This window comes from Amia ocellicauda, chromosome 13 (genome assembly GCF_036373705.1).
Source record: "Amia ocellicauda isolate fAmiCal2 chromosome 13, fAmiCal2.hap1, whole genome shotgun sequence".
Classification (NCBI taxonomy): domain Eukaryota; kingdom Metazoa; phylum Chordata; class Actinopteri; order Amiiformes; family Amiidae; genus Amia; species Amia ocellicauda.
The window spans coordinates 16,236,663-16,261,571 of NC_089862.1; the positions used below are offsets into that span (position 1 = coordinate 16,236,663).

At 35.4% G+C, this 24,909-nt stretch overlaps 1 protein-coding gene across 2 annotated transcripts in view; it reads right to left on the bottom strand.

Moving 5' to 3' along the window:
- Window positions 1-1,696: 1,696 nt before the first annotated feature.
- prdm5 (PR domain containing 5) overlaps window positions 1,697-24,909 on the bottom strand; it is a 51,185-nt gene continuing 27,972 nt past the window's right edge. For both annotated transcript variants that reach the window (XM_066719996.1, XM_066719995.1), the window contains 3 exons: window positions 13,136-13,221; window positions 4,968-5,072; window positions 1,697-3,416 (listed from right to left, as the gene is read on the bottom strand). In XM_066719996.1, coding sequence (XP_066576093.1) covers window positions 3,252-3,416; window positions 4,968-5,072; window positions 13,136-13,221 — 356 coding nt within the window. In that variant the 3' untranslated portion in view covers window positions 1,697-3,251. The remainder of the gene's footprint in view (window positions 3,417-4,967; window positions 5,073-13,135; window positions 13,222-24,909) is intronic.

A 24,909-nucleotide genomic window follows, 5' to 3' on the forward strand; every position in this document is an offset into this window, starting at 1 on the left:
GTCATGTTCAAGAAACCAATTTGAAATGATTCGACCTTTGTGACATGGTGCATTATCCTGCTGGAAGTAGCCATCAGAGGATGGGTACATGGTGGTCATAAAGGGATGGACATGGTCAGAAACAATGCTCAGGTAGGCCGTGGCATTTAAACGATGCCCAATTGGCACTAAGGGGCCTAAAGTGTGCCAAGAAAACATCCCCCACACCATTACACCACCACCACCAGCCTGCACAGTGGTAACAAGGCATGATGGATCCATGTTCTCATTCTGTTTACGCCAAATTCTGACTCTACCATCTGAATGTCTCAACAGAAATCGAGACTCATCAGACCAGGCAACATTTTTCCAGTCTTCAACTGTCCAATTTTGGTGAGCTTGTGCAAATTGTAGCCTCTTTTTCCTATTTGTAGTGGAGATGAGTGGTACCCGGTGGGGTCTTCTGCTGTTGTAGCCCATCCGCCTCAAGGTTGTACGTGTTGTGGCTTCACAAATGCTTTGCTGCATACCTCGGTTGTAACGAGTGGTTATTTCAGTCAAAGTTGCTCTTCTATCAGCTTGAATCAGTCGGCCCATTCTCCTCTGACCTCTAGCATCAACAAGGCATTTTCGCCCACAGGACTGCCACATACTGGATGTTTTTCCCTTTTCACACCATTCTTTGTAAACCCTAGAAATGGTTGTGCGTGAAAATCCCAGTAACTGAGCAGATTGTGAAATACTCAGACCGGCCCGTCTGGCACCAACAACCATGCCACGCTCAAAATTGCTTAAATCACCTTTCTTTCCCATTCAGACATTCAGTTTGGAGTTCAGGAGATTGTCTTGACCAGGACCACACCCCTAAATGCATTGAAGCAACTGCCATGTGATTGGTTGATTAGATAATTGCATTAATGAGAAATTGAACAGGTGTTCCTAATAATCCTTTAGGTGAGTGTATATACATACATACATACATACATACATACATACATAAAAATAATAAACTGTTGTGCATCAAGGGTGCATTCCTCTACTAGGAATGTCAAAGTGATCGCATAATCAACCAATAATAGACTTCAACCAATTTTCAGCAACAGTAAGCATGTTGAAACACTCATGATACATGCACTGAACAAAAACAATGATAGGGTTAAAAAATGTAGCTCACCAACATTAAAAGAAGGTTCCTTGCGAGCTGATAAATGTGAGATAATCACACAGCTCTAGAGCATTAGCGGCACTCCGTTACATGTCATACCTCATTAATCCTTAGGTTTGTGATTATCCCATGTTAATCCATTCCGGTCATGCCTTGAAGTTTAATTATAAAAGCATGATTATAATTCATAGAACTAGAACTGGACATGGATTTACATTAAATACATAAGTATGTGTATGTGTGTGTATGCATGTGTGTGTGTGTTTGTATGCATGGTTATGTCCATGGAATGATTTATTATTTTCTCAGAATGAAGCTGAGATGAATAATAATGCTTCTACAAATCTGTAAAAGCAACAATACAGCCAAAAGATAATCGCTGAACTGGACATTTTGACAATGAAAAAACATTTTCAAACGTACCACAGCATTTTCATATACCCTCTGGTGTCCAGGGCTGCTTTATATTACACAACAAACTGTAAGCAGCCTTTGTCTGATGCTTTGTAAATTTGCTATGGACCTGAAGAATCCCAAAGTCAGAAGTCTATAAATGGTAAAAGGCTTCTCATTTATTTAATCAACAACATGCCAGGTAGTAGATAAAACAAAGTTTCAAACCAAAATAAACCCCTCATTATCTTGATGTCATATTTCTTTCTAATAAGAAAATACAGATATTATAAAACTATGTGAAATATCTTGCAGACACTGAATAGTATTATGTATTTGTACATGATTTTAAATGTAGCAACCTGAATGAACACTGAATATAATCTAGAGCATAGCATGTATATTGTTGTAAAACCGTGGAAGTAATAAAAAAGAAAATGCTATTTTTGCGGCATACCCAGATACCCAGAGTGGGAACATTAACATGGAATTGTGTCTTATGTCTCAGAAACCAAATATAGTAACATCAACTGCAGGGAACCATCAGAAGAAGTCTTTGTGGGCGTCTTTGTAGATCTGTCAGGCAGTAATTGTGGGTAAATTCATAGGCTGTGTAAAGCACTAATTACGGGAAGGTTCCGGAAGCCAGTTTAACCAAGGAAAAAAGTTAAATTAACAGCAAAGTAAGCACATTTAATCAGCTTTCAAAGCAATAACCAGACAGCAGCCAACAGGATGAATGTTTGAAGAATTTAAAAAATATATATACAGCGTTTCATGTTTTATTTCTAATGGAATGTTTTTGAAGAAAAAGTCACTTGTTACAATCTGAAGATACCAAAAATACCTGTAAAAGTATAGAAGACATCACAAATGAGCACAAGTATATGCAGAGAAAAATACTGGTAATATAATGCATATGAGCTGTCAAATCCCAATATCAGTCTTGGGAATAATTATTCAGTTTGATTAATTCATCTTCAAAATAGCCTGGGATTAACTGATATATAATATCATGGTCAGGGAGTACAGTTTATATAATATTTTTCCCAATATACATTCTTCTTACAAAAAGATCCCAAATAACGATGGTAAATAGAAAACTGCAAAGTGGAATCTCACTCGAAATAATCACAGGATTTTAGGTATTTATTTTATTTGTATTTATCTCCTGATTGAAATATACTGATTGTATACTGATTTAGATGTTTGTGTAAGACACTTTCAAGATAATGCCGCTGACAAAAAAACAATACAATCCAGCAACATACAATTACATGTTCTCTTGTGTGGAATAAATATCAGCATTAGAAAAAACTCGGATTATTTCAACATAAGACTACACGCAAGACACAGAAACTCAAGTGTGTATGTCAAAAAATAGAAAGCTCCCATGGAGGGAACTAATGCATCGCCCATCACTATTAAGGTGCAATACTTTTAATGTTTATAATCATTCCCGTAAGTCCCAAGTAAATGTTCAGCTGGAGAGCAGATCTCAAATCTCAACTAATATATACATGGCAAACTCTAGAAATGAATGCAGAATTTTGTAGATGAAGGAAGCACTTTTGTAAGATCTACTTAACACTAAATACTGTTTCAAAAAATATATTCTGAGTACAAAACATTTCTTAAATATACCTTTTTGCAACCAGTGTTGCAGCCATAAGGTGATAGATTAAAGAATTTCACCCACAGAGCAAATGCCTTTTCATCCATCTGTTTCTCCATGCACGTTCTCCATGTGCACTTTGAGGTAGTCATTTCTTGTAAACTTCTTGTGGCACAGCTGGCACTCCGCCATGGGGCGATTGGGGTTATGAGTGAGCTTGTGCCGAATCAGCATTTTCTTCAAGCTGAAAGAGAGATCACAGACCTAGGGGGAACACAGAAGCAGGTTATCAATAAATGATGGAAACCCTACCTTCAGTTGCAAAATAAATGTAAGACCTGATAAATGTTCTCTGTGCTGAATGTGAGAGAAGTTAATTTGCTATCCGATTCTCCGAGTGGGAATGCTCATGATTTCAAACAGACCTTCTACAAAAAGAGGAAAAAAAACTATTATGTCAGTAATAAAGTAACACATTATAGAAATGTAAAAATTCTAATGTCACTTATATATGTCATTTATATCGTCTTAACAGTATAAATGCTTATTCGTTAAATTAACCATGTACAGTTTGGGTCTTATAGGCTCATATGTGATGTATAGGCTCATTTTACCATCTAAGAAATCATAAGAGTTGGAAGACTATGAAAAAGCTTGTGTTCTGCATGTGTTCAGGATTTAACCCCCCCCCCTCCATCGAATTCGGGAACAATAACAACCATGAGCATGGAAAAGATGTCTCCTGAGATAAGCAAACAACTGTTCGCCAGTTATAATTAAAGTGAGGAAAGATAAATCACTATCAACATTGTACTTGTTGCTACTATTTAAATACAGTGTGACTAACACGATCATGAAAACTGTGGTATAAATGTATTTAAATTCTGCATGTATATGCATTACTTATATCTGGAACCATAACCATAATGTGCTTTAGGTTTATATGAAATAGAAAGTATCCTCTAATAGTAAATGTAAAAGAAAGCGTCATATGTTATACTGTATAAAGCATTAGTATTAAAATAATAATAATAATAATAATAATAATAATAATAATAATAATAATAATAATAGGCAAAACAATTTTTTCAAGTGTATACATTTGATCAGGTGTTGGGAAATTTAAATTAAAAAAATAACAAAATGCACAAAATACAGAAATGTTAGTCCTAATTTATATGTATAATAAGTCAGACCCAAGCTGGTTTAAATGTAAATATAATAGAACATGTCAATATCAATTGTATATTGTGCTTAGAGGGATTTGGCCCGAAGTTGAATATCCCCCAGTATAAAACACATTCTAGGTGACACTGCTTTGGGTGGAAGTTTAATCTCTACACAAAACACTGGAGTCGAAAAATCATTATCGGTGTTTGATATTTGACATTTCAGAAAAAAAGGTAACTGTGCCAAATTGTACGCATTTCAGGATTTTGATCTGATAAACACATCACATATTGTCCCCGTAGAAAATCAACATTCTCACAAAAACTCTATTTCATAAAGTTACATACCTAACATATATTTATTTCTAGACTGCAAACCAAAAACACAAACAATGACAAGAAAATTACGGTTGTACATTTTACTTGCACTCATATGCTAATCAAAGAAAACAAAATCTTGCGAGACTTAATGATGCTATTCCTGACCAATTATTAAATCTCGGAGGTCTTTCCTTTCTATGTTGCAATGTCATAACAGAGACAATGTTTCTGAAATATGTTCAATCAGAACTCTAGGTGATATTACAGTATTTGTAAAGTATGAGCAGGAGTTGATGTCAACTCAGAGACATTGAAGTAAACTTACATCACACTGGAAGGGTTTTTCCCCGGTGTGGGTCCTCATGTGCTCATCCAGGCCCCTCTTCTGACTGAAGGCCTTGTTACATTCACTGCACTGATACGGCTTTTCCTGAAACCATAATAAAACTCAATAAAATCTGTGATCCAGAGCAGAAACACTTACTGGAGGATATGGCATCCAAGAGTGGATATGAGACATTTTTCTTATGCATTCCATGGATTTTGAGGAATCAAAAATATGAAAAAAAGTAGTAATAATAACTAAAGGAGACGGAACAATTGTTCAAACATGTCAAGCCTTCTACTTTGTCTCAATGCCCATTTCTGGTCTACAAATTAATTTACCATGCCCATCTGTCTCTCTGCCCCTTTCAGGAATTCATTTTGTTTAATATAACAGACTGTAAAACATTAAAATAAACGGTAACTTAAATGGTACATTAAAGATAAACAGAATATATATCTAAACAGAGATTTTTTGAATAATTAAAAGGAACTGGAATTATTTTGTTATAATTATTTTACAATTTCCTGAGAGAGGGACAAAATTAAACATCTTAATAATCTGTGGAAAACTGGATTTAACAAGACACCATTGGAAACTAACCAAATATACATATTTTCTTAGCAAAAATGCATTGTATGGTTTTATATACACAGTGGTAACTGTTCACCTATTCCTTTTCAATGATGCTTATTTAACTGAAACTAAAGATAGCTAGGAAAGAGTAGACGTTAGGATTTCCACCGGATCTCGGACTTTGACAATTTAAGACAACCAGACGCTGTTCACTTACCAATGTCTACAATAATTGACACTGCCTTCTGAAGGAATCAACTTAACCTGATTAAAGTTATGCTGAAGTCAACTTTATTTACATTTTTGGACGCCAGATATACAAACCTGATAACCGTGACTGGAAAAGTAAAAAGGAGCTGTATTTTAGGAGGAATTCATCTATCTGTCTATTTTACAATTGTAGATTATTAGGAGTATAGGTTATAGGAATATCAATAACTAGGTGTTGGCCAACAACATGATGAAGTTCAAGGAATTATTCTGTGTCGACTGCACTTTGATTAATAACACATGAACCTGTGCTGAGTAAAAAGAAGGAAATGCAGTCTGTTTAGTGGGGAACAAATTACTGGGAAGCCTACATCTCATGGTATATCAGCATCCAAAAAGTTAAAAAAAAGTTTGTCTGTTTCTGCAATTTGGGGTAAAATAAGTGTAAACTGAAGGGATGTCTCAGAGATTTGTGAAGCATGAATTTGGTGTCAGACAAAGTGTAATAGGCAGGCTTTAGAGGCATTCCCCATAGACTAGTGATACACAGATATGTTGATGGCAAGAATGGGCTCTGTGATAGACAGATAGTTGTTTTTGTTCCCTTATAAGCCTAAACATCATTGAAGGGTGTCGAAATTGGATGTTGTGCAACCTGGATCATAGAATAATGGACTAACAAGTCATGGAAGAGTCTGTAAATCCATTCAAGATGTGTAAGTGAATGGAACCACACAAGGTTGTTACTAACTCTGCCCTCGCCACCAGCAGTGATGTAGCATTATGGTATGTGAAGCATTCATCCTGGAAGGTTGCAGTCATCTTGAGGTCTTCAAGAGATGCAGTGTAACGTTTCTAATTTTCAGGAATATCATATTTTTATAAATAATTTATTGTGTTTTTTGATATCCGGGTCAAAATCACACAATTGCGGAAATGTCCCTAATTATATCATGTGACTACATGTAATAAGAAAGGGATGAGTAAATAATAAATAAAATGAATTACAACATATTGACAACCAAGGCAGTTAATCAAAATAAATTAAAGGTTGAATGTAGAACAATAAAAAGGAAGAATAAGGAATTTAAACTGGTGCCTGCAAAGTACAGAACAACACAGAATTGTAATTTATTCTTGGAAAGAAATAAAGGTAGATTAAAAGATATATATATATATATATATATATATATATATATATATAATAGTACCTGAAGTGATAAAGAAACATCTATATTACATTTACTTTTTGAAATAAGTAGCCTTGATAGGATATAGCTCTGTCTTTGATATGTCTGAAGGAAGTCTGACCAAATACTGTTGAGTAAAAACTTGTGGTTGCATTTCTAAGAGCATGCTTATAGCGTTTGCACCTAGAAAAAGTTTATTTACAATTGATTACCCTTTCTTACTAAGGAAATTAATATCATATAGGTAAAAAACAAAAACAACTGTAATAAGAGATTAAAACTAAATACAAATGTCTCAGAAAACAGTCAATTGATGAAAATTAATCAACGACGATTTAATTAAATTACACCAATGAAAGGCGATTGTTCTCTCCACCACTGCAACCACAAAATAACAATCTTATCATGAGGGGCACTTGCTTTAAAAAATACTACTACTATGACTACTTCTACTACTTAATACTAAAACTACTACCAATATCATTCTCTAGGAAATATAATGAAAACACATCCTGCCTCAAGTCCAATGTGTTGTCTCATGGAAAAAATGAAAAAGGTACACTTGGTTTTTGCTGGACAGAATTCCAGAAAATGTTACTGATATAACAATGGAGCAAAGCAGCAGTACATCAAAACAAGACTGCACTGAGAATTCAAAATGTCAGTAGTGTCACTTAACGTCAGCATTTTGTATTCGCTTCTGATTACACTCTGATATCTGAAAATTTGGCAGATCTTAAACCTCTGTTGTCAAGGTAATGGGATGCAGGCATGAAGATAAGAACATGGGAAAAGACTATCTTGGGTGGAATAATACTGAACTAAGAAACAGGATATGTAGGGTGGGGTTGAACAAACTGAGAAATTAGAGGAACAAACCGTGACACATCTTAAAGGAAAATAATGTTGCTATTCTGACGGATGAAAGACTCATGCGTGTTTGAGGGACCAAAATCTTTAGAGCAATTATGTTGTCACAGCTTCCATTAAACTTGTCAGCGATCCACTGGTTCAGTAGGATATAATCCAGCATCTCAATTTAAATATGGAAATAAGGTCCTGTTCATGACGAAAAATACAGCTTAAGATTTACAATTAAGTAAGCACAGATAAAGTACTTATATCCAATATAGCACTGCAATTGATTTTTTACAAGATCTAAGGCTATTTATTTATATATAAGAAGAAAGATGAATTCATAAATTATATATAGATTGTGTCCTTTAAGTACCTTTCCTGCTTGTCCTTTCAGCATTAAATATTGTCTGTATAACCTGAAAATACCTCTAAAAAAGAGCAAAAGCTTTAATATGGCATTTAATCTGTAAAGCACATATTTGTTGAACATTACCTTAACAAAACAAATTGAGATTATAAGGTCCATTATAAAAAATATATCTATTTATTGACACTGTTACAGCAGAAATTGGTTTTCCCCAGTCTCTGTCGTCAGCTGTCTGAAGCCTGTAAACTGATACACCTATATTGAACATTAGCGGTTCCTTTACAAACTCAGCAGAATGTGATGCACACGTTGTGAAGGTACCTTGAAATTATTATTTTTTAGTTTAAAATTACAAATGTATCATCTAATGTGATTTGTTAAAGGATATATAGCTGTCAATTCAATTTAGACTGTTAGCATTTAAGTTTTCCTTTAAAACTTTTATATATAAATAGATAAATAACATAATTATTTATCATAAACAATGATATCAATCTACCCAAAATATTCACGTATTAAGTTGCTATGTTACCTAATAGAGAACTCATACTTAAAATATTTTACAGCTGCAATCCATCTGATAGTTTATATTAATTGCCATGCACAGTATGTGTCTATTAGCAGCAATTTTCTCCCAGTGTCGGCATGATAACATGAATGTCGCAGTAGGACTGATGTAAGGATGCTACACACAGGGAGAATTGTTAATTTAAGGAAAATATAAAGGTTTGACAAATTCCACATGAAACATTTGTTTGGTCTGAGTTCCTCCCCTGCGGACATGGCAAAATGGGGTTACTGACAGTGGGTAATTCAGATTCTTTGTCTTAAAAGGAAGCTTGTTAGTTTCCCAGCTGTGCCAACAGAACTTCCAGGGCATGTGTCATCCAAATACAATCCCTGATACTCGGCCACCTATTGCTAAAGTGCCTTGTCTTGTAGGTTAAAAAGTCTGCTAACATCAGGATGTATTAATTCCAGGGTCAAGAAGTCATCCTTTGTCTTTCCAAAGCAACGAGGCTAACGTGAAGCAAACTGTTGACACAAGTACTGAACTGTAGTTTTTGTTTTAACAGTTAATACTTGGGGTCCTACAGGAAGCGGTCGGCTAATAAATGTCAGCCAAACACTGGTTCTGTTTTCTGAGCAGACTACATAGTCAACTTAGCAACCCCTAGTGTAGAGTGCAGCCAAGTCAGAGAACACAGCTGGCAAGAGTTAAGGGGCTTCAGGTTTCATAGGCAAATGTGTGAATATTTGAAAAACCTTTAAACTGGGAGCCTTACTGGCGTATGGTATTACTCTAAATTGTGATGTCGTTTTAATGAAGAATTGAGTGGCGAGCCAGGCAAGCAGCAGTCTTGCCTGCACTTCTCATATTCCTTATATGCCAATTTAAAAGGCAACAAGACAGTGTCAGTTGTCAATGGGAAAAGTGCTTTGACATACCTAATTTCTTTCTCCTCATCTCCATTAATGTGGATGACTAACTCAATTTGAATGTTGAATCAGGAGACTATTTTAAGGTGCACACACACACACACACACACACACACACATACACACACATTTCAGGATTGTAGATAAACAGTGGGCATGTGGGGCTACATTTTATATCTCTTCGCTGAAAACTTCTGCTCTTCAGCAGGGCTTCACAACAGGAACATCTAATGAATGGGGTTAGCTCATAACATAGCATACCTCTTAGAAACCTAATATGCTAGGCAGGGGGCGCTGCTTTCCAACATCATTTATGGCACTGGAAAGTTAGTTAAATCCCACACCATTACTTCTGTCAGTTGCACCCTCCTCTCCTAAGCAACTAACTGACAGCTCAATCTAGACTCCAGGTCAAAACATTTACATTTGTAAATTATGTTTACCTGAATCTTAAGTTTTTAAATGATCTGACATACCACTTAAATATGTGATATACCATTGACCTAATGGCTTTGGCAGGGCATGATTTTATGCCTACATTTATTAACAGCAAATGGGATATGGGACGCTCTCATGTACAGCATGATTTATTACACCCCATACACACATGATCGGCACTTAGACCTGGAATTTGTTTCAGAAGGCCCGTTTTATTGACAACAAACAAGAAGTGATAGGATATCACCTAAGACATCATTGTCAGCTGCTTAAAACAATGACCAGTCAAGTACGTCATCAAGATGAATGTCAGGAATCTCCATTTTAGCCTTCAGCTCTATTATTAGGTCTAAAATCAGATCACTTGTAAACTAAAATATTAAAATTCTCTGTTCTGAGTACAAGGGCACCATCCAATTAACGAAGCACGACCAGGGTCAGGTGGATTGAAGTCAGCTGAGGTTTCCCAAAAAAGAAATGACATATACCAGTGATACAACATAGTCCTATTTAGAGTCAAATACTAGCTAATGGGCCCGTAGTACATAGTAAAGTCCACTGGCTTATATATATAAGCCTTCCTAACCTCCGAGGACCTTTAATATGTAGCGTCTTAAGGCGTAGATGCACTAGTAATGACGATAATTAAAGGATTAACATTCTGGATGTTCTGGATAAAGACAACAGAATGTGAGCTCTTACGCAGCTTTAAATTTGGCTTTGTTGTTTTTCATATGAAAGTGTGCAAGCTAGACCTTTCTGTTCCTCTGAACATGACAGGGCGTTAAAATATTTAATTGCTTCCAATAAGAGAAACATTTACAGGAATGCAAATTAATCCTTTTCATTGCATTTACTGTCATATTGGATTATATTGTATGTCCAGATCGCACTCGGTTAATGTGAGCTGCACTGTGGATATAATTGTTCAAATGTACAGCGACAAATGTTTCAGCTCTGGTTAACTAGGCGTAACTAGGCTCTAGTCTTTGTACATTTCAAATGTTCAAGGGCAGCTATTTAATCTAGATGTTTTAAAATATGTATACAAAAAACTAAATATAGGATTTGTCTAGGCCTTCTTGCCAAAATAGATATATTATGCACAAATCATGGGTATGACAGCCAAAAATTGATAGTTTAAAAATTCAGATAGCATCTTTCAAAATAAAAGATACAGCATACATGGTGTTGGAATTTTCTCAGACTAAAATGACATATGATAGAAGCTGTAAGATATTCTTTATGATTACTACATGACTTTTAGCTGACCTTATAGTCCAAGTTCCACGGGCTGTATTTTCACTGTTAGATGTGTTCCCTCACTCAGCACTGAATTACATAAAACAGTGTTATACCCGTCCCCTCAAGATCATGAGCCACCCCCTCGCATTACCAATAAAAAACAACAACTTAAAAACGCATGCGCACATGCTCCACCCCCAGCTTTCGTTCACTACGAACCCCCCACCCCATCCAAAAACCCGCTATAGGTCTATAGGTAGCTTTGATAGGTATAAGTTCCCATGAAAACAAGTGATTTGTCCCATCCCCTTTGGGTAGTATTCTCAATTCAAAAGAACCACGTTTCTTAACGGGTTAATTAAAATTATGTGTAAGCTCTTTTGGGATGTATTAACTTTGCACAGCATCTGTTTAACAATGAATAAAATACATTGTAGTACTGTATTATGTAAATTGAAGCTATAATCCACTCATTAATTTGTATTTTATACATTTGTAGTGAGAGTAATGTATTATACTATACTTCAAAAAAATTCGATTTTTCTGTATATTCTCTGAGATATTACGAATAACACATTAGAAATATTTGTCTAAATATTAGTGTTAAAGAGACTGAAATCCTCGCCAGTACTAGCAGCAAAAATTACATTGTGCCATCGGGTAAATAATTCTTCTCTCTGTTGAGAACAGTGACTACGTTTAAAAGGGCTGCTAAAAAGAACTAAAGTGTTTTATGTTTCTCTGCTTATGTTCAGCTTGTTATGGGAATAGGTTGTGGGGTGAGCAATGGTCTGGACAAATGCATATTCTAGGTAATTAATTAAAATTCTTAATACTTGTGTGTAGAAGGTAGTAGGAAGAATGAGGTATAAAAAATAGGCATTAGTTTGAATGAAAGATTCACCAGGAAGCAAGCTAGTCCAATTCTGTGAGCTACTGAAAACAAAAAGTCGGGCCCCAGAGTTGAGTGACAGAGTCTATGAGTGTCACTTCTGCTTGCCCTATTATAACTAATTGACAACACCTCAACTTTGTCTGGAGTGTGACAGTGGTCTTCCTTCCTTTTCAAAGCAAGATAATCTCAAAGTAAAGACTGCTGGAGTATGGAGTATGGAGTATGGAGTATGGATACCGCATGCCTGCTTACCTGCTCCAATGTGGCAAAATGTATTTTAGGACAGTGAAAAGCATTCTGTTCAGAAAGAATAAAGCAGCACATCATGCTAATATATACTGCCAGCTTCAGCCATTGCACGAAGTACTTGTATGATTCTTGTGAAGATCACAATGTAAAGCATGTTAAACTAAACACAGTTTCTTACCTCAACAAGCCTGGTTTGAGTTACATTGAACAGAAAAATTAACTGCAACATACTTTTTTCAGTTATTTTTTTTTATTATTATAAACTAGGGTGTGTTAATATACAAAATACCAATGTACCATACTCATAACACAATTACACACCAGACAATAATAATCATAATAATAATAATAATCTAAACCATTGTCTAAAAACAGAACATAACTTGTGCAGATAAACTAAACCAATTTTTAGCTAATTTTTCAAGAACGGTACATGTTATTTCAGAAATAAACATATTACAACAGGAAATAGTCACATCAAAATCCTTTTATTCAAACAGCCAGGCTTGAGATATTGGAATAATAAAAAAAGACATCAGGCAGATAAAAGATAAAATTATGCATTCACAAAATGTTTGCTTACATTTTAAACAGCTATGAATTAAAAGAAACCGGTTCAATACAATTGTTTAAGCATTGAAAAAAATGAATTCCTGTCGTGAACCCACCCCCCAAAAGAAAGAAAGAAAGAAATGCCTACCCTTGTGTGTGTCCGAATGTGCATCTTTAATCCGTCATTCTTGCTGAAAGCTTTGTCACAGTAGGGACACTGGTAGGGGCGCTCACCTGCACACAAGATAAGCATCAGAGGAAAGGAAAAGAGCACCCAGGGGAAAAACTGCTGTCTCGGCATATCAAGGTGTCTCAGTGTGGCTGCGTCAAAAGGCGGGGGAAATTCTTCTGGTCTAGTGTTAATCTTTAGTTCAAACAGTGAGATCAGAGCTTTCAGGAATTATAAGCATGGAGAAAACGTTTCTGCTCCAGCCCCATGCAGAGCTGGATCAAAGTTCTACATTTCCACCGTTTGAAGTTTGTGCCTGCCAAGATACGGTTCCATGCAAAGCGGAGTTGTTAATAAACAAGACTGGCTACAAATGACTGATATGTTCCCTGCATCTCCTGTCATGAATCTGATGCCTGACAGCCGACTATACCTTAATTCTGTATTATCTGATTGGCTTGGCCTGACATCTCAGCCATCCAGGTGTCACTGCGATACGCTAAGGATGCATGATCTCAAAAAATGTTTGTACTGATAGAAATCAAAACAGAGCTCTCAAAACGAAAGTCAAACTCATATTTTCAACAACTAATCAACATTTAAACATAAACCATAAAAACATTGAAAACAACCACCCCTCCCCAATAGTCTGGTATTAAGGGAAATAAAATGGTCACAGTTCTGCACAAGAAAAGACAATCCATGAAATCTACAACAGAGGACCGTGGTAGGAGCAGCGCAAGGAACACATCTTACCCGGACCTAATGAACCCCAGGGGAATTACCAACTAGGTCAAGTTTTCCTTAGAGATTAGAAGTCTTCAGAGAGTAGACACAATAAAACTCAGAGGTGGTATGACTGGAGGCATAGCTGCACAAACAGTAAAAAACAGATTACGGATGGGATTATAGGAGACACCAGCTAAAGGTGTGAGGAGCTCAAATTCGTTATTTGAAATATAAAGAATAATTCTGTAATACTAATAGATTTTATATTAGGTCTGCCAAATGTGTGTTTTATTTTGATAAGTACTATTGCAGAGACACTGCTCAATAGATAGGAAAGCGGAAAATACAAGGACATCTAGGAGATCTAGGTAATTTTGAAAATGTTATGTTTGAGGGGGGTAGCAATTATACCTCTGCTGATGTGGCTATCATTTGAAAGGATATCAAATAAAATAAATTGGCATTTCATTTAGATATTAAAGCAAGCTGTGCATACTTAGGTTTCCTACGTTCCCTAAAAGTATGAAGGATTACCTGAAACCCTTTCATTATACATACTGTCTGATAATGCAGAGATTTATTTAAACCCCAAATTCTTTCAAGCTTTTTATTTTACTGATTTCACTCTTTTTTTGGTACTAATTTCATTTGCTGTGACAAGGTCTAAGGTAAATTATGTCAGATTATAGTCTGATTTTTGTCGTCCTACGATGAAATTCTAGATGTTCGTCCCAGAGACCTGTGGCTGCAAGGCTTGATTGCACTTAAGCTACTGCTGTCACGTCTTACATCTTTTGAAGTACAATACAGGAGATCAAAAGAAAACAGATGTAGTTTGGGAGATCGTATCTTCCAGATCAACATTAAGGGGAAGTGACAAGTTGCCATTGAATACTTGGAAACATAGTGGATTAATGGATTTTTACTGCTGATTCTTAAACACAAACACAAAATAAAAATAACACATTAAGAAAAAGTTGACTTCACTTTACAGTTAAATTCATTTACACATAATCTGAACATAAACTGACAGCATAAAAGTGGTAGCTTTTGCTATATAAAAACTTTCCATGGAAGCACACTAAATACATCAGTGAGGTTCTTCAACTTTTTTTAAAAACTAAAGAATAACTGAAAAGCTAATGAAATCGAAAGCAGCTATTTATTTGCCTAAAAAGGTTATTATTGAGTATTATACTTATCATATCTCTGAAAATCGGAAGGAAAACTAAAAATTCAATGCATATGAGATTGACGAAGTTAGATTCTCAGATAAATCTCACTTGGTTTACTCAGAACAGGATTAAATGCAAACATACATAAAGCAGATATTGACAGAGAATTAAAATACAACAACCTAACAGCAGAATGTTTGTTAAGAATAGAATACTTTTAAAGTATTGTATATTTGTTTTAAAATGTACATATATATGTGTACATATAGTGTGTATACCTTTAAAATCGAGTGAAAGTTTTAGTTTCTGAGTTTTCTAATAAGCACATATTTATGTTTAAAGATCATTTCTGTTTAAAGCAATATTATATACACTTGATCACCCTTTAATTTTGATCTTAATGGAAATATAAACCCAATAATCAATGCCTGAAAAGTATCCCTCCTGGAGCAACCGCTGACAGAAATAAACTTGCAATACATATAATCTGTTTTGAAAATCTACAAAGTAAACGAGGAGAACCGACACAAATAATTTTCGGCTTCTTGAATACATGAAGCAACTTCTAAAATACAGGGGCATAAAAAAGGAAAGTAAAAAATCAATCTCAATGTAACTGCTTAAAAAATAGGAAATAAGAGTTAACATAAGAATTAAAGTAACGTTTTCTATAATTTGTATCATATTATGGGTAATGTAATAAGGATATTTGGCAGGAAAACAAATCCCTTAAGGGACACAGAAGCATAGTGGTAAATAGAATAGCTTAAACAAGGGGTTCGACAATAAATGTAATAAAATCTTTACTTAAATATTGTGCAAATTACTGTGTGGAAACTTTTATTCATGATAATCATGATAACAGTAATATACATGACTTTTTTGTGTGTTTGATGTTATTATGTAACAATACAAGTTTTTGGTGCAAGGATGGATTTTAATTTATAATGAATAAACAAGCTTTTGTTCTGGAATGCGCATTTATAATGAGTTCGTTTTTTGTCATTTTCCGAGAACGGCCCATTTTTCATATCACATACATTACAAGATGAACATACCAAGTGTGTTATTCATAATAAAGCAAGGCTGTGTCTTCCCCCCCAACTTTTACCACTTCAGCATTTTTTACAGTGCAAGCCACACAAAGCCTCAGCATCACACTAATATCCCTACAATTTCAGAGAGCACTTGCACTAATACATGGCAGAGGGACAAACTGAATCTGGATTCAATTTAGTGACGACTGTATCTGCCTCAGGAACGGCTGAACTGTTTGAACCCCCATTCAGCTTCCTACAAAATCCACGGATGGGATATTGCAGATATAATGCCAAGAAGGAGTGTGAGGAGAGCTTAATCTGCCTCATTGCCATCCTCAGACTACGACTAGAGGGGTAAAACAAAAGCATGAAACACACTAACTGAATGTGACAGCGGAACGTTCTGTATTTGTTTTTAACTGGAATGAACATACCCAATCCTTTAGTGTCAGAAGGTCTTTTTCCCCATAGGTGAACTTTACATTTCCTCATGTAAAATTCTGACATCTTTTATTAATAATGAAAAAGCGGTTCTTCAAATCTATTACTTTTTCTGCCCCTTATGTACCAAGTTCATTAAGGAACATTGCTTAAGTAGATACAAGCAGGTAAAATGTGGTTTTATGTTTCTGTCCTTGTGTTTTCAAGGTGTAAGACTAACATCATGCCCATTTCATACTTAGGCCCTAATTCAATAAAAATACTGTCCCACTCACAAACTACAAGCCTAGTATTTGATATTGGATTTCCATTGGACAGAAAGAAGTAACATATAAACCAAAATCTTCCATAAAATGTATACAACATATATTTATCACATTTCATAAACATGTACCCAGTACAACCAAGGCATTTACAATAATGGAATTCAATTTTTTTCTGGGTGATCTTAATCCTATGTAAATTCTGTATTAGAGTTAAGTTAAAGGCTCAGAATAGGCTTTGTAAAGGGCTAGGGTAAGGGCTACATTATCTAGTAAACATAGACTTCATAAGTGTTAGGTTTCCATTTCTACTGGAAGGACTAAAAACAAATAAATGGCGGACTGGGTTTAGGTTTGAGGTTTGCTCAATCCTCCACTCATCCCATCTTAGTTTAGCTAGTAGAAGTGCAAGCCTGTGTCTTTCCCCCATTTAGCTACTTTACAATAGCTTGTAGACTAGATTGCTGAAAGATAAGCTACCTTTTCATGAAGATAAGATATTTTATACAAGTCAAGTGGGATATATTCTCGTGTTTGCTCATCTGGCATGCATGTGTGAGTGAAAATGGACCTAACCCATTTTAGAAGATGTAGAGTAACTTTAAAACAGGAAGCTTTCTGTTACATTTGTTGACTAACAGGAAAAGCAAAATTCTAGATGGAAGCTATTTTAGTTAGAAACAGCTTTAAAGTAACAACTAGGGTATCAGGTTAAGACTTTTGTATTAGTACTGTATATTTAGTATACTATGGATGGTGCAGCATATTTGTCATATGTTTATTATGGGGCTTGGATCCACTCCCTTTTAATGTAAACACCGCTGGCAGGCCAAATTGAGTGCTACTGGTTCTAAATCAGCAATCCAAAGATGGTGAAAACACACTTACTAACTAGGCTAGGGATATTCTTTTACAATTCTTATAAATTATTTTTATATTACAGTATTTATGATTTGTTACCTACAAGATAATCTGATCCATGGCATGAAGGGCTACATTAGCTGAGAAAATGAAAACCTCATTAACTAGGTGATATTATCCTAGCCAAATGTAACCAATTTAACATCTGTTGAAACTATACTCCTTCTTCTTTGACCCCCACTGTCCTTAATCTCCACTATCACCACAAAACCTCCAGAAACCAAGAAGTGCTGCAGCTGCTAATTGATCCATTTGACACTTATAATCTCAAGCCCAGCCCTACTTTAAAGGTAAGTTTCTCGATGGCTGGCAAACAGATGCATATATCCGGACCCCAACCATGGCAAATGTTCATGTTTCGAGAGCACTTGTGGTCAGAATTATCCTGAAATGTATTAGTGCTGTCCATCAGAAATTCATTACAGCCTCTGTGAATTCTGATGAATTTACCTTTAACAGCCTTCAGCAGATGCCAATAGAAAATGGTGAGGTAATCTGATATCAATCTACTGTCCTCGATAAGCTACTGCCTTTGATCAACCTCTACAATATGAAACAACTTGCAGGTGACCTTTTCATTGCAACTTAAACTTCTCGTGATTTATTTACGTCCTTAAAAGTTTTCCTTTTAATCCCTCACATCCATATAAATTAACCCAGCTGAGAGTGAACTGACGCAGTGCTTCATTTTCTAGCCCCTGCTCAGGAGGAACAATTTTTTCGAGATGTGCGATAGCCAGATTCAGGTGGCATACAGTTGACGAAAATAAAACAACTGTGCACTAAACTTGAATGGATAAAAATAAGTTTTAAGTAGCTGTTAATAATGGCTTACAAAACATGATACGAGTAGCTTAGTGGTTTGGGCTCTGGGCAGTAGTTCAAAAGATTCTGAGTTTGAGTCTTTCTTCTGGCGAAGCAAAGCATTCCTGCCCAATCAAACACAGCTGGGAATTTTCGCCATGGGTACAAATTGGAAGTCCATGCTCTGTGGGGTTCACAAATGCTAATTAAAAATTAGATCCCATTTTAGAAAGACACTAGGCAATAAGCGGTAGGAAATCAATATCAGACATGACTCAACGATGTTCTGGAAGCAACTACGTTAAACATCCCCAACCCGAAGTTCTTCCACGGCACCTGTCCTTCAGTGATGAAAAGAAAAGTGATTACATGGTCATTTGGTTTTTCATAAAACATTGAGCACGCCAATATGTACATATAAAATCATTAGACTTTCATCAAATCTAAAAGCATAACACAGCCATGTACTGTAATTTGCAAAGTGATACTTCTACTCTGCGCTGTGATTTGGCAGGCCTATATGTTAGTGAATGTACTACTGTATATTTTACTGGTAAGTCATAGAAGAGCAGAGACCACTGTATTACAAGCCCTATTGCAATATCACATATAAAGTGTTCACAGTATACAACTATAGTAAGAATAAACCTGACCTGAATCCTTTTCAATAATGATAGTCTTCATAAGTTGTCTTTAAATGAATATATTGCTTATTACAATGAGGACACCCCTACTTATCACTTCTATAGTCCACATTTAAGATTTTATATTATACCATAGATCTGTAAATTACAAGTCTCCCATGAAACCTATTGAATATTTATTATATTACAGAAACATACTGATGAATGAATTAATTAATTATTATTTTAATCCACATATTGAGAACATTAAACATTACAGATAAGACCAAAAAAAAAAACAAAAAAAACATATAAATTAATTTTGCTGTAGGAGAAGAATAATTATTGCTGCCTGTACATGGTTGATCCTGATTGTCTCTCTGATCTCCTGACCACCTGTGTTCCTAAACCACCACTGAAATTATTTGATTATGAACAGGTCTTGACTAAAAACCATAAGAGTTACACTTTGAGACTCTCCTTCAGTTGTTACCGTCTGGAATTTGCTTCCTGCTGCTGTTACAGAAGCCCTTACCCTGCCTCTGTTCAAATCTGAGTTGCAGAAACATACAACACGCTCTCTCTTGCTTTCCCTTAACTCGCTATCTTTCCATTATACTTGTTAACTTATTTTCATCGGCTTTTAAGGCCTGCTGTGTTTGTTTGGGTCGCTCCCTTGCTTAGAATTATACTTTGTGGCTTCTAACACATTCGGTTGTTATTCTTAAGTATCTATATCCATGTTTTGTTAGATTCACATAATTTTACTGCAACATTTTTCTTAGTAATTAATTCATGTCTGCTTGTGATGGTGCTCACCATGAAAAATAAAACTTGGACTGACAATACTATGTATAACTGCCATTAAAAAGGTATATATCAGTATACTTCGGAACTGTGTGATTATATGACATCCCAAAGGTAATGCCAAAGATAAAAGCAACAGTGACTGTGTTTTTACCAAATTCAGTTCATACTTTACAGATTATGAAAGATAAAAGTGATTTGGTTTATAAACACTGCTTGAATTCATTATTCAGGTTAGAGGACCATGACAAAGGTATGGATTTTACATTCAAACTTGAGGTCAGGAAAATCTGTTTGTTGTCATAATCGATTATTGGCACATACATGAAAGAGATCTGGCTTTTCTTGCTTCCATTAATACTAGCTTTTCAGGGTAAAATGCAAACCCAATTTGACTTTCAGCTCTCTAACATGATTATGTGCATTAGTTTCCAAATCTAGTGTATCATTCCAATGCCAGTAACTGTATTTAAATATAAAACTTCTTCAACACAATATCCATCTAGATTTTGTTGATTTTCATGATGTTAAACTAATATAGTTCCCTTCTCCATAGACTCTACAAAAAAACCTGAAACGAATCGAGTATGTCCACATAAATATTGTATTTGCTGTAGACCACAACTCTGAGGAATAGCCTTGTTTGCATAGTCTGTAACCTCATACACAAATCATAGTAAAACCACCACATGTTCAGCTCATCCTTGCACATGTTAGTATTTGACTTAAAGTTCAAGCATTGAGTAAAGTCATTGAGTAATCTAGTACTTTAGATACATCAGAAAACAGGATAACACAAATCCTACTTTTAATGTTGCTATATAACCACATTCAAAGTAACAAAATATGCACTGAACAGAATGATCAAACCTAAAAACTTTCTATCCCTTATTCCATTTGAAATATTGGGTGTGATCTACGTTTATGATGACACAAGAGCTAGATTATCTCAACACGTATTTTTTCTCTTTATTTTATTAATTTATTATTTTTTAATTAAACAAGGCTCTGTGGATGAAGAGTGCTAGACTACATAGCACAAATTGTGTTTATGAGAATATAAAATAGTACAATGCATTCTGGAGACAAAATGATCATGTGCTGGTGATACACTACATAAAAGACATGACTCTGTGGATCATGTTTCACTAACAGAAATATGAAATATTACACTTGCTTAATTTTTCATCCAGCTATCAACTCTACATTTTCTGCACCAAGCAGCGCATTCAGACCAATCACCTTACGTAAACAGACAATCTCATTCAGGCATCTACAATAACTATTCAGAGATTTATGGATGCAAAATTTCGTATGCTTCAGTAAAATCAAAGCCTTCCATTGGCAGAGAAGCTAGGAAGATGAATGCTCGTAGGAAATGGGGGCTTGCTTTTGTTTTTCTCTAATCCCACATAGTTCTCACATCACCATCTGTTTGCCGAGTATAACGTATACCACAGAAACCAATTTAACCGTTTCAGACCGGACCACCAGACTTCAAAACTCGGAAAAGACCATTTATGGCCTACGTTCAGTTTGTTTCATTATTGAATAACGTACGCTGTTAACAACTTCTCCCAGAACTTTAAAGTGTACAATTTATTTTATGAAGTGGGAATATTATATTAAAAAAGGCCTAAATATAAAACTTCCTAACTTTCTTCTATAACTCAAACCTTAAAATATATATCACACAAATAATTTGCACAACAGGTTTCAGGTTTCTTTATTACTTGTGGTTATTTATTTTGAAAACACTTTACTATATCAAATCTGGCAGCAAGCATAAACAACACCACCAATATCTCAAACTAAATATTTACAGTTTAGGATCAGTTTGTTTTTTATTCATGATATGGCCAGGCAGTGTGCTAAAGGATTTTCTGAATAAGAGCCCAATCCTTTGTTGTTTCAGGGTCAGGGTATTGGAACAGGGTGATAAAGGACCACCTGGCCCAACAAGACTGAATGCCTTTTTGCTCATGATAAAGTGGGCTACCAACCTGGCTGGTGTCTCTGGGTGCTTGTTCATTTATTTTGGAGACTGTTGTACACCAGTATATTGTTTTTTGTTTTCCTCAATCACTGACGTCAGTAATTTGCTTATAGTGCACAATGAAAACTATACATATATGTATTGTATTTTGCTGCAAAGAGGTCACCCTTTTTAAGTGTATATAAAATGTTTATATTCCTAGATATATTGTTTTATATCGTTTTTTCAATAGTGTTTTTTCCAACAGACAAAAATGATACAGAATCACCTGCCAGTTTCACACAAGATTAACATAAATACATCAGTTCTGTCTCAGAATTTAGCACCTTATTTTGGAGAACAGACTTTATTGTAAGTGCAGGCAAAAATCTAAAAAGTGCAGCGAATCACCAAAAGATTAACAATTGACAACGGTTACAAGGGCATCCTGCGTGTTTCTTGTTTCAAGTTTTCTTTTCTCTTTTTCTTTGAGGTATCTATTAGGTCTCGCCCATCCCCCTGCATTCCCAGCCCAACAGTTCTTGTTTATTCAGAGGTGTCTGTATAAATACAATCAGAAAGGGCCTACACAGCTTAGTCTTAAAAGAGACGGCAAGTATCAGCTGTCACAATCTGTTGAAATATATTAATACATTCATCTAGAGAGACAGTTTTCCTACTTCCAGCATCTTTGGAAAATCTGTGATAGCTGTGTAAATGCATGTGATATAAAAATAAGTAACGTAATGTAAGAAGTAATGTTTAACCATGTAGGGGGGAAAAATTCAGTTGAATAAATGCTGATACACTGTGAACCCATGAAATAAAGCATAACATTAAAGAAACAGATTCAATCACATATTCTTATATACTGTTTATTACAATTTAACGTTATGTGCTTAGCCAAATATTTGTTGATAAGTCCTTTAGAATATAGGTGAATCTGAATCTGAACTTTTTCGATAGAAATATGTTGTTTTCAAAAACTAGGTAAAAACAACTGGGTACCATCCACGTGAGAGACTTTGTTAAGATATGGAGCCCCTGATTTCTTAATCTTTCATCTAGATTTTAAGGGGGTAGTTCACCGTTTTTGTGTTAGTAATTCACAATTAAGAGGAGCTCTCTGTGTGATTTAGCAGGAAGATTTAAGACCAAATTAGCCTCCAATCCCAGTGACCCCCAGAAGTCAGGGTTGACAGGATATGGCCCTGAAAAGCCTCGCAGTGTTTCAAGGGAGCCCCGGAACGCAGCCTCTGTCTTCGCTGGTTTGTTAGTGTGGATGATGGATTACAGAGCAGCGCAGCCGCCTGCGGTCTCACCCTGTACTCTGGGCTCCCTGCACATGCACCTTCACTCACCCCAGACCGATTCAAACACAGTGCTAACGCCAGCTATTGTTAGGCCTCATTAATATTCCTTCAATTCCAGATAAAGGCAAAATGGGGGGGGGGAGTAGGAGAGGAATAAGGTCTGCAGGGGGTTGGAACCATATGCCAGTTATTACAGAATGCCTAGAATAAAATAGTTTCATACTCTTTATTTCATTTGAGTATTCTACAGTTATGGACTTATTTGAACACTGAAATAAATTACTGTTTGTTTCTGTTAAATAAATTGAAATGTATACACTTATAATGCAACTAATTACAAAAAGGTTAATGTGCACTATTCGACAAAAGTCTAATTCATTTTACAGTTATGAGCTGAATATTTACTGCATTTTGTTGTAAGAACATACCTGTTCTATCAAACAGGCTTCAGTTTTTGTTCGTTTTTTTACTAAATCTGAGATAGTGTTTCTGAAGCTGATAGACATTGAACCTAGAGGAGGGGGATACTTCAAGTTACTGCATTTTCTTTATGATTGTGGAAAAATAAGCTCAGCAGCAATTGTATATTGTCTGTCTTTTACATGCACCAATATTTGTTGTAGAGTAAAAAGGTTGCTTTATCAGAATAGAATTACGATTAAAGAAAAAAGTTTCAACATGTGTTCAGTGCAAGACCCTCTTTATTAATTTGATGAAAGCTCATTGGCTATACCCCACAATATATCTGTAAAGTTATTTTCCCAAACAGTTTAGCTTTAGCAGCTTCACTGCTATAATCCTTGATTAAAATTCCAGAGCAGCTGACCTCTACAGCTGGTTTGTGTTTGGTTGTTGTTGTGTTTTTAATCCTAAAACGTAACTTTATCAGAAATGTAACAGCTGAGAAAAAGTTTTAAGATGACTTTCTTCTTTGCTGTCTTTGGAATTTCTTTCAAACCAGAAAGTACTGAAAGCTCCCACACGGCGAAACAAAGTGCAACAACGAACTGGCTCTACCACAAAGGATTTCTGCTGAGGAATGGAAGCTGCAGCAATGTGCATTATTGAAAGTGGATGTTCATTAAACAGCCTTTTTATTGTGCCAGTTTAAATGCCTCTTTATGTTCATTCTCTTATCACAGAGAAAGAAAGCACACCAGGAACTGGGTAGAGGGACATGCTTATAAATATTTCCAAGGCTGAACATTTTCTGCACATTCAGTGAATTCAGTCAAAGAGAAACAGAACTTCATTTCATTTTTAAATGAGAGTAAGATTAAGATAAATAGGAAACACACACACAAAAAAGACTGTGGGAATACGCCAGAATTATTCAATTAAAGCAGAGAGGAATGGCAACAATGCAGTTTCACTTCCAAACACAAACATTTTAAATGTATATTTGTTGCACAGTGGCTAAGAATTTGCCCAGCGTCTGCCATGTACTAAATCTAGACTTTCAAAGATGAAACGGGACACACTCACCAATGCTGGCAAACATACTGGGCATTTTGTGCTAAGAGACTCACTATCTTGTCAACAGATGGTTTTTCTATACTACTTCTCAGATCAGTGTCATTTTGGTTCACAATTTGATGTACAAATACAGTTCCCAAGGTATCCATTAGGTAAAAGCAAAATGAGAAATAAAAAAGTTTCATA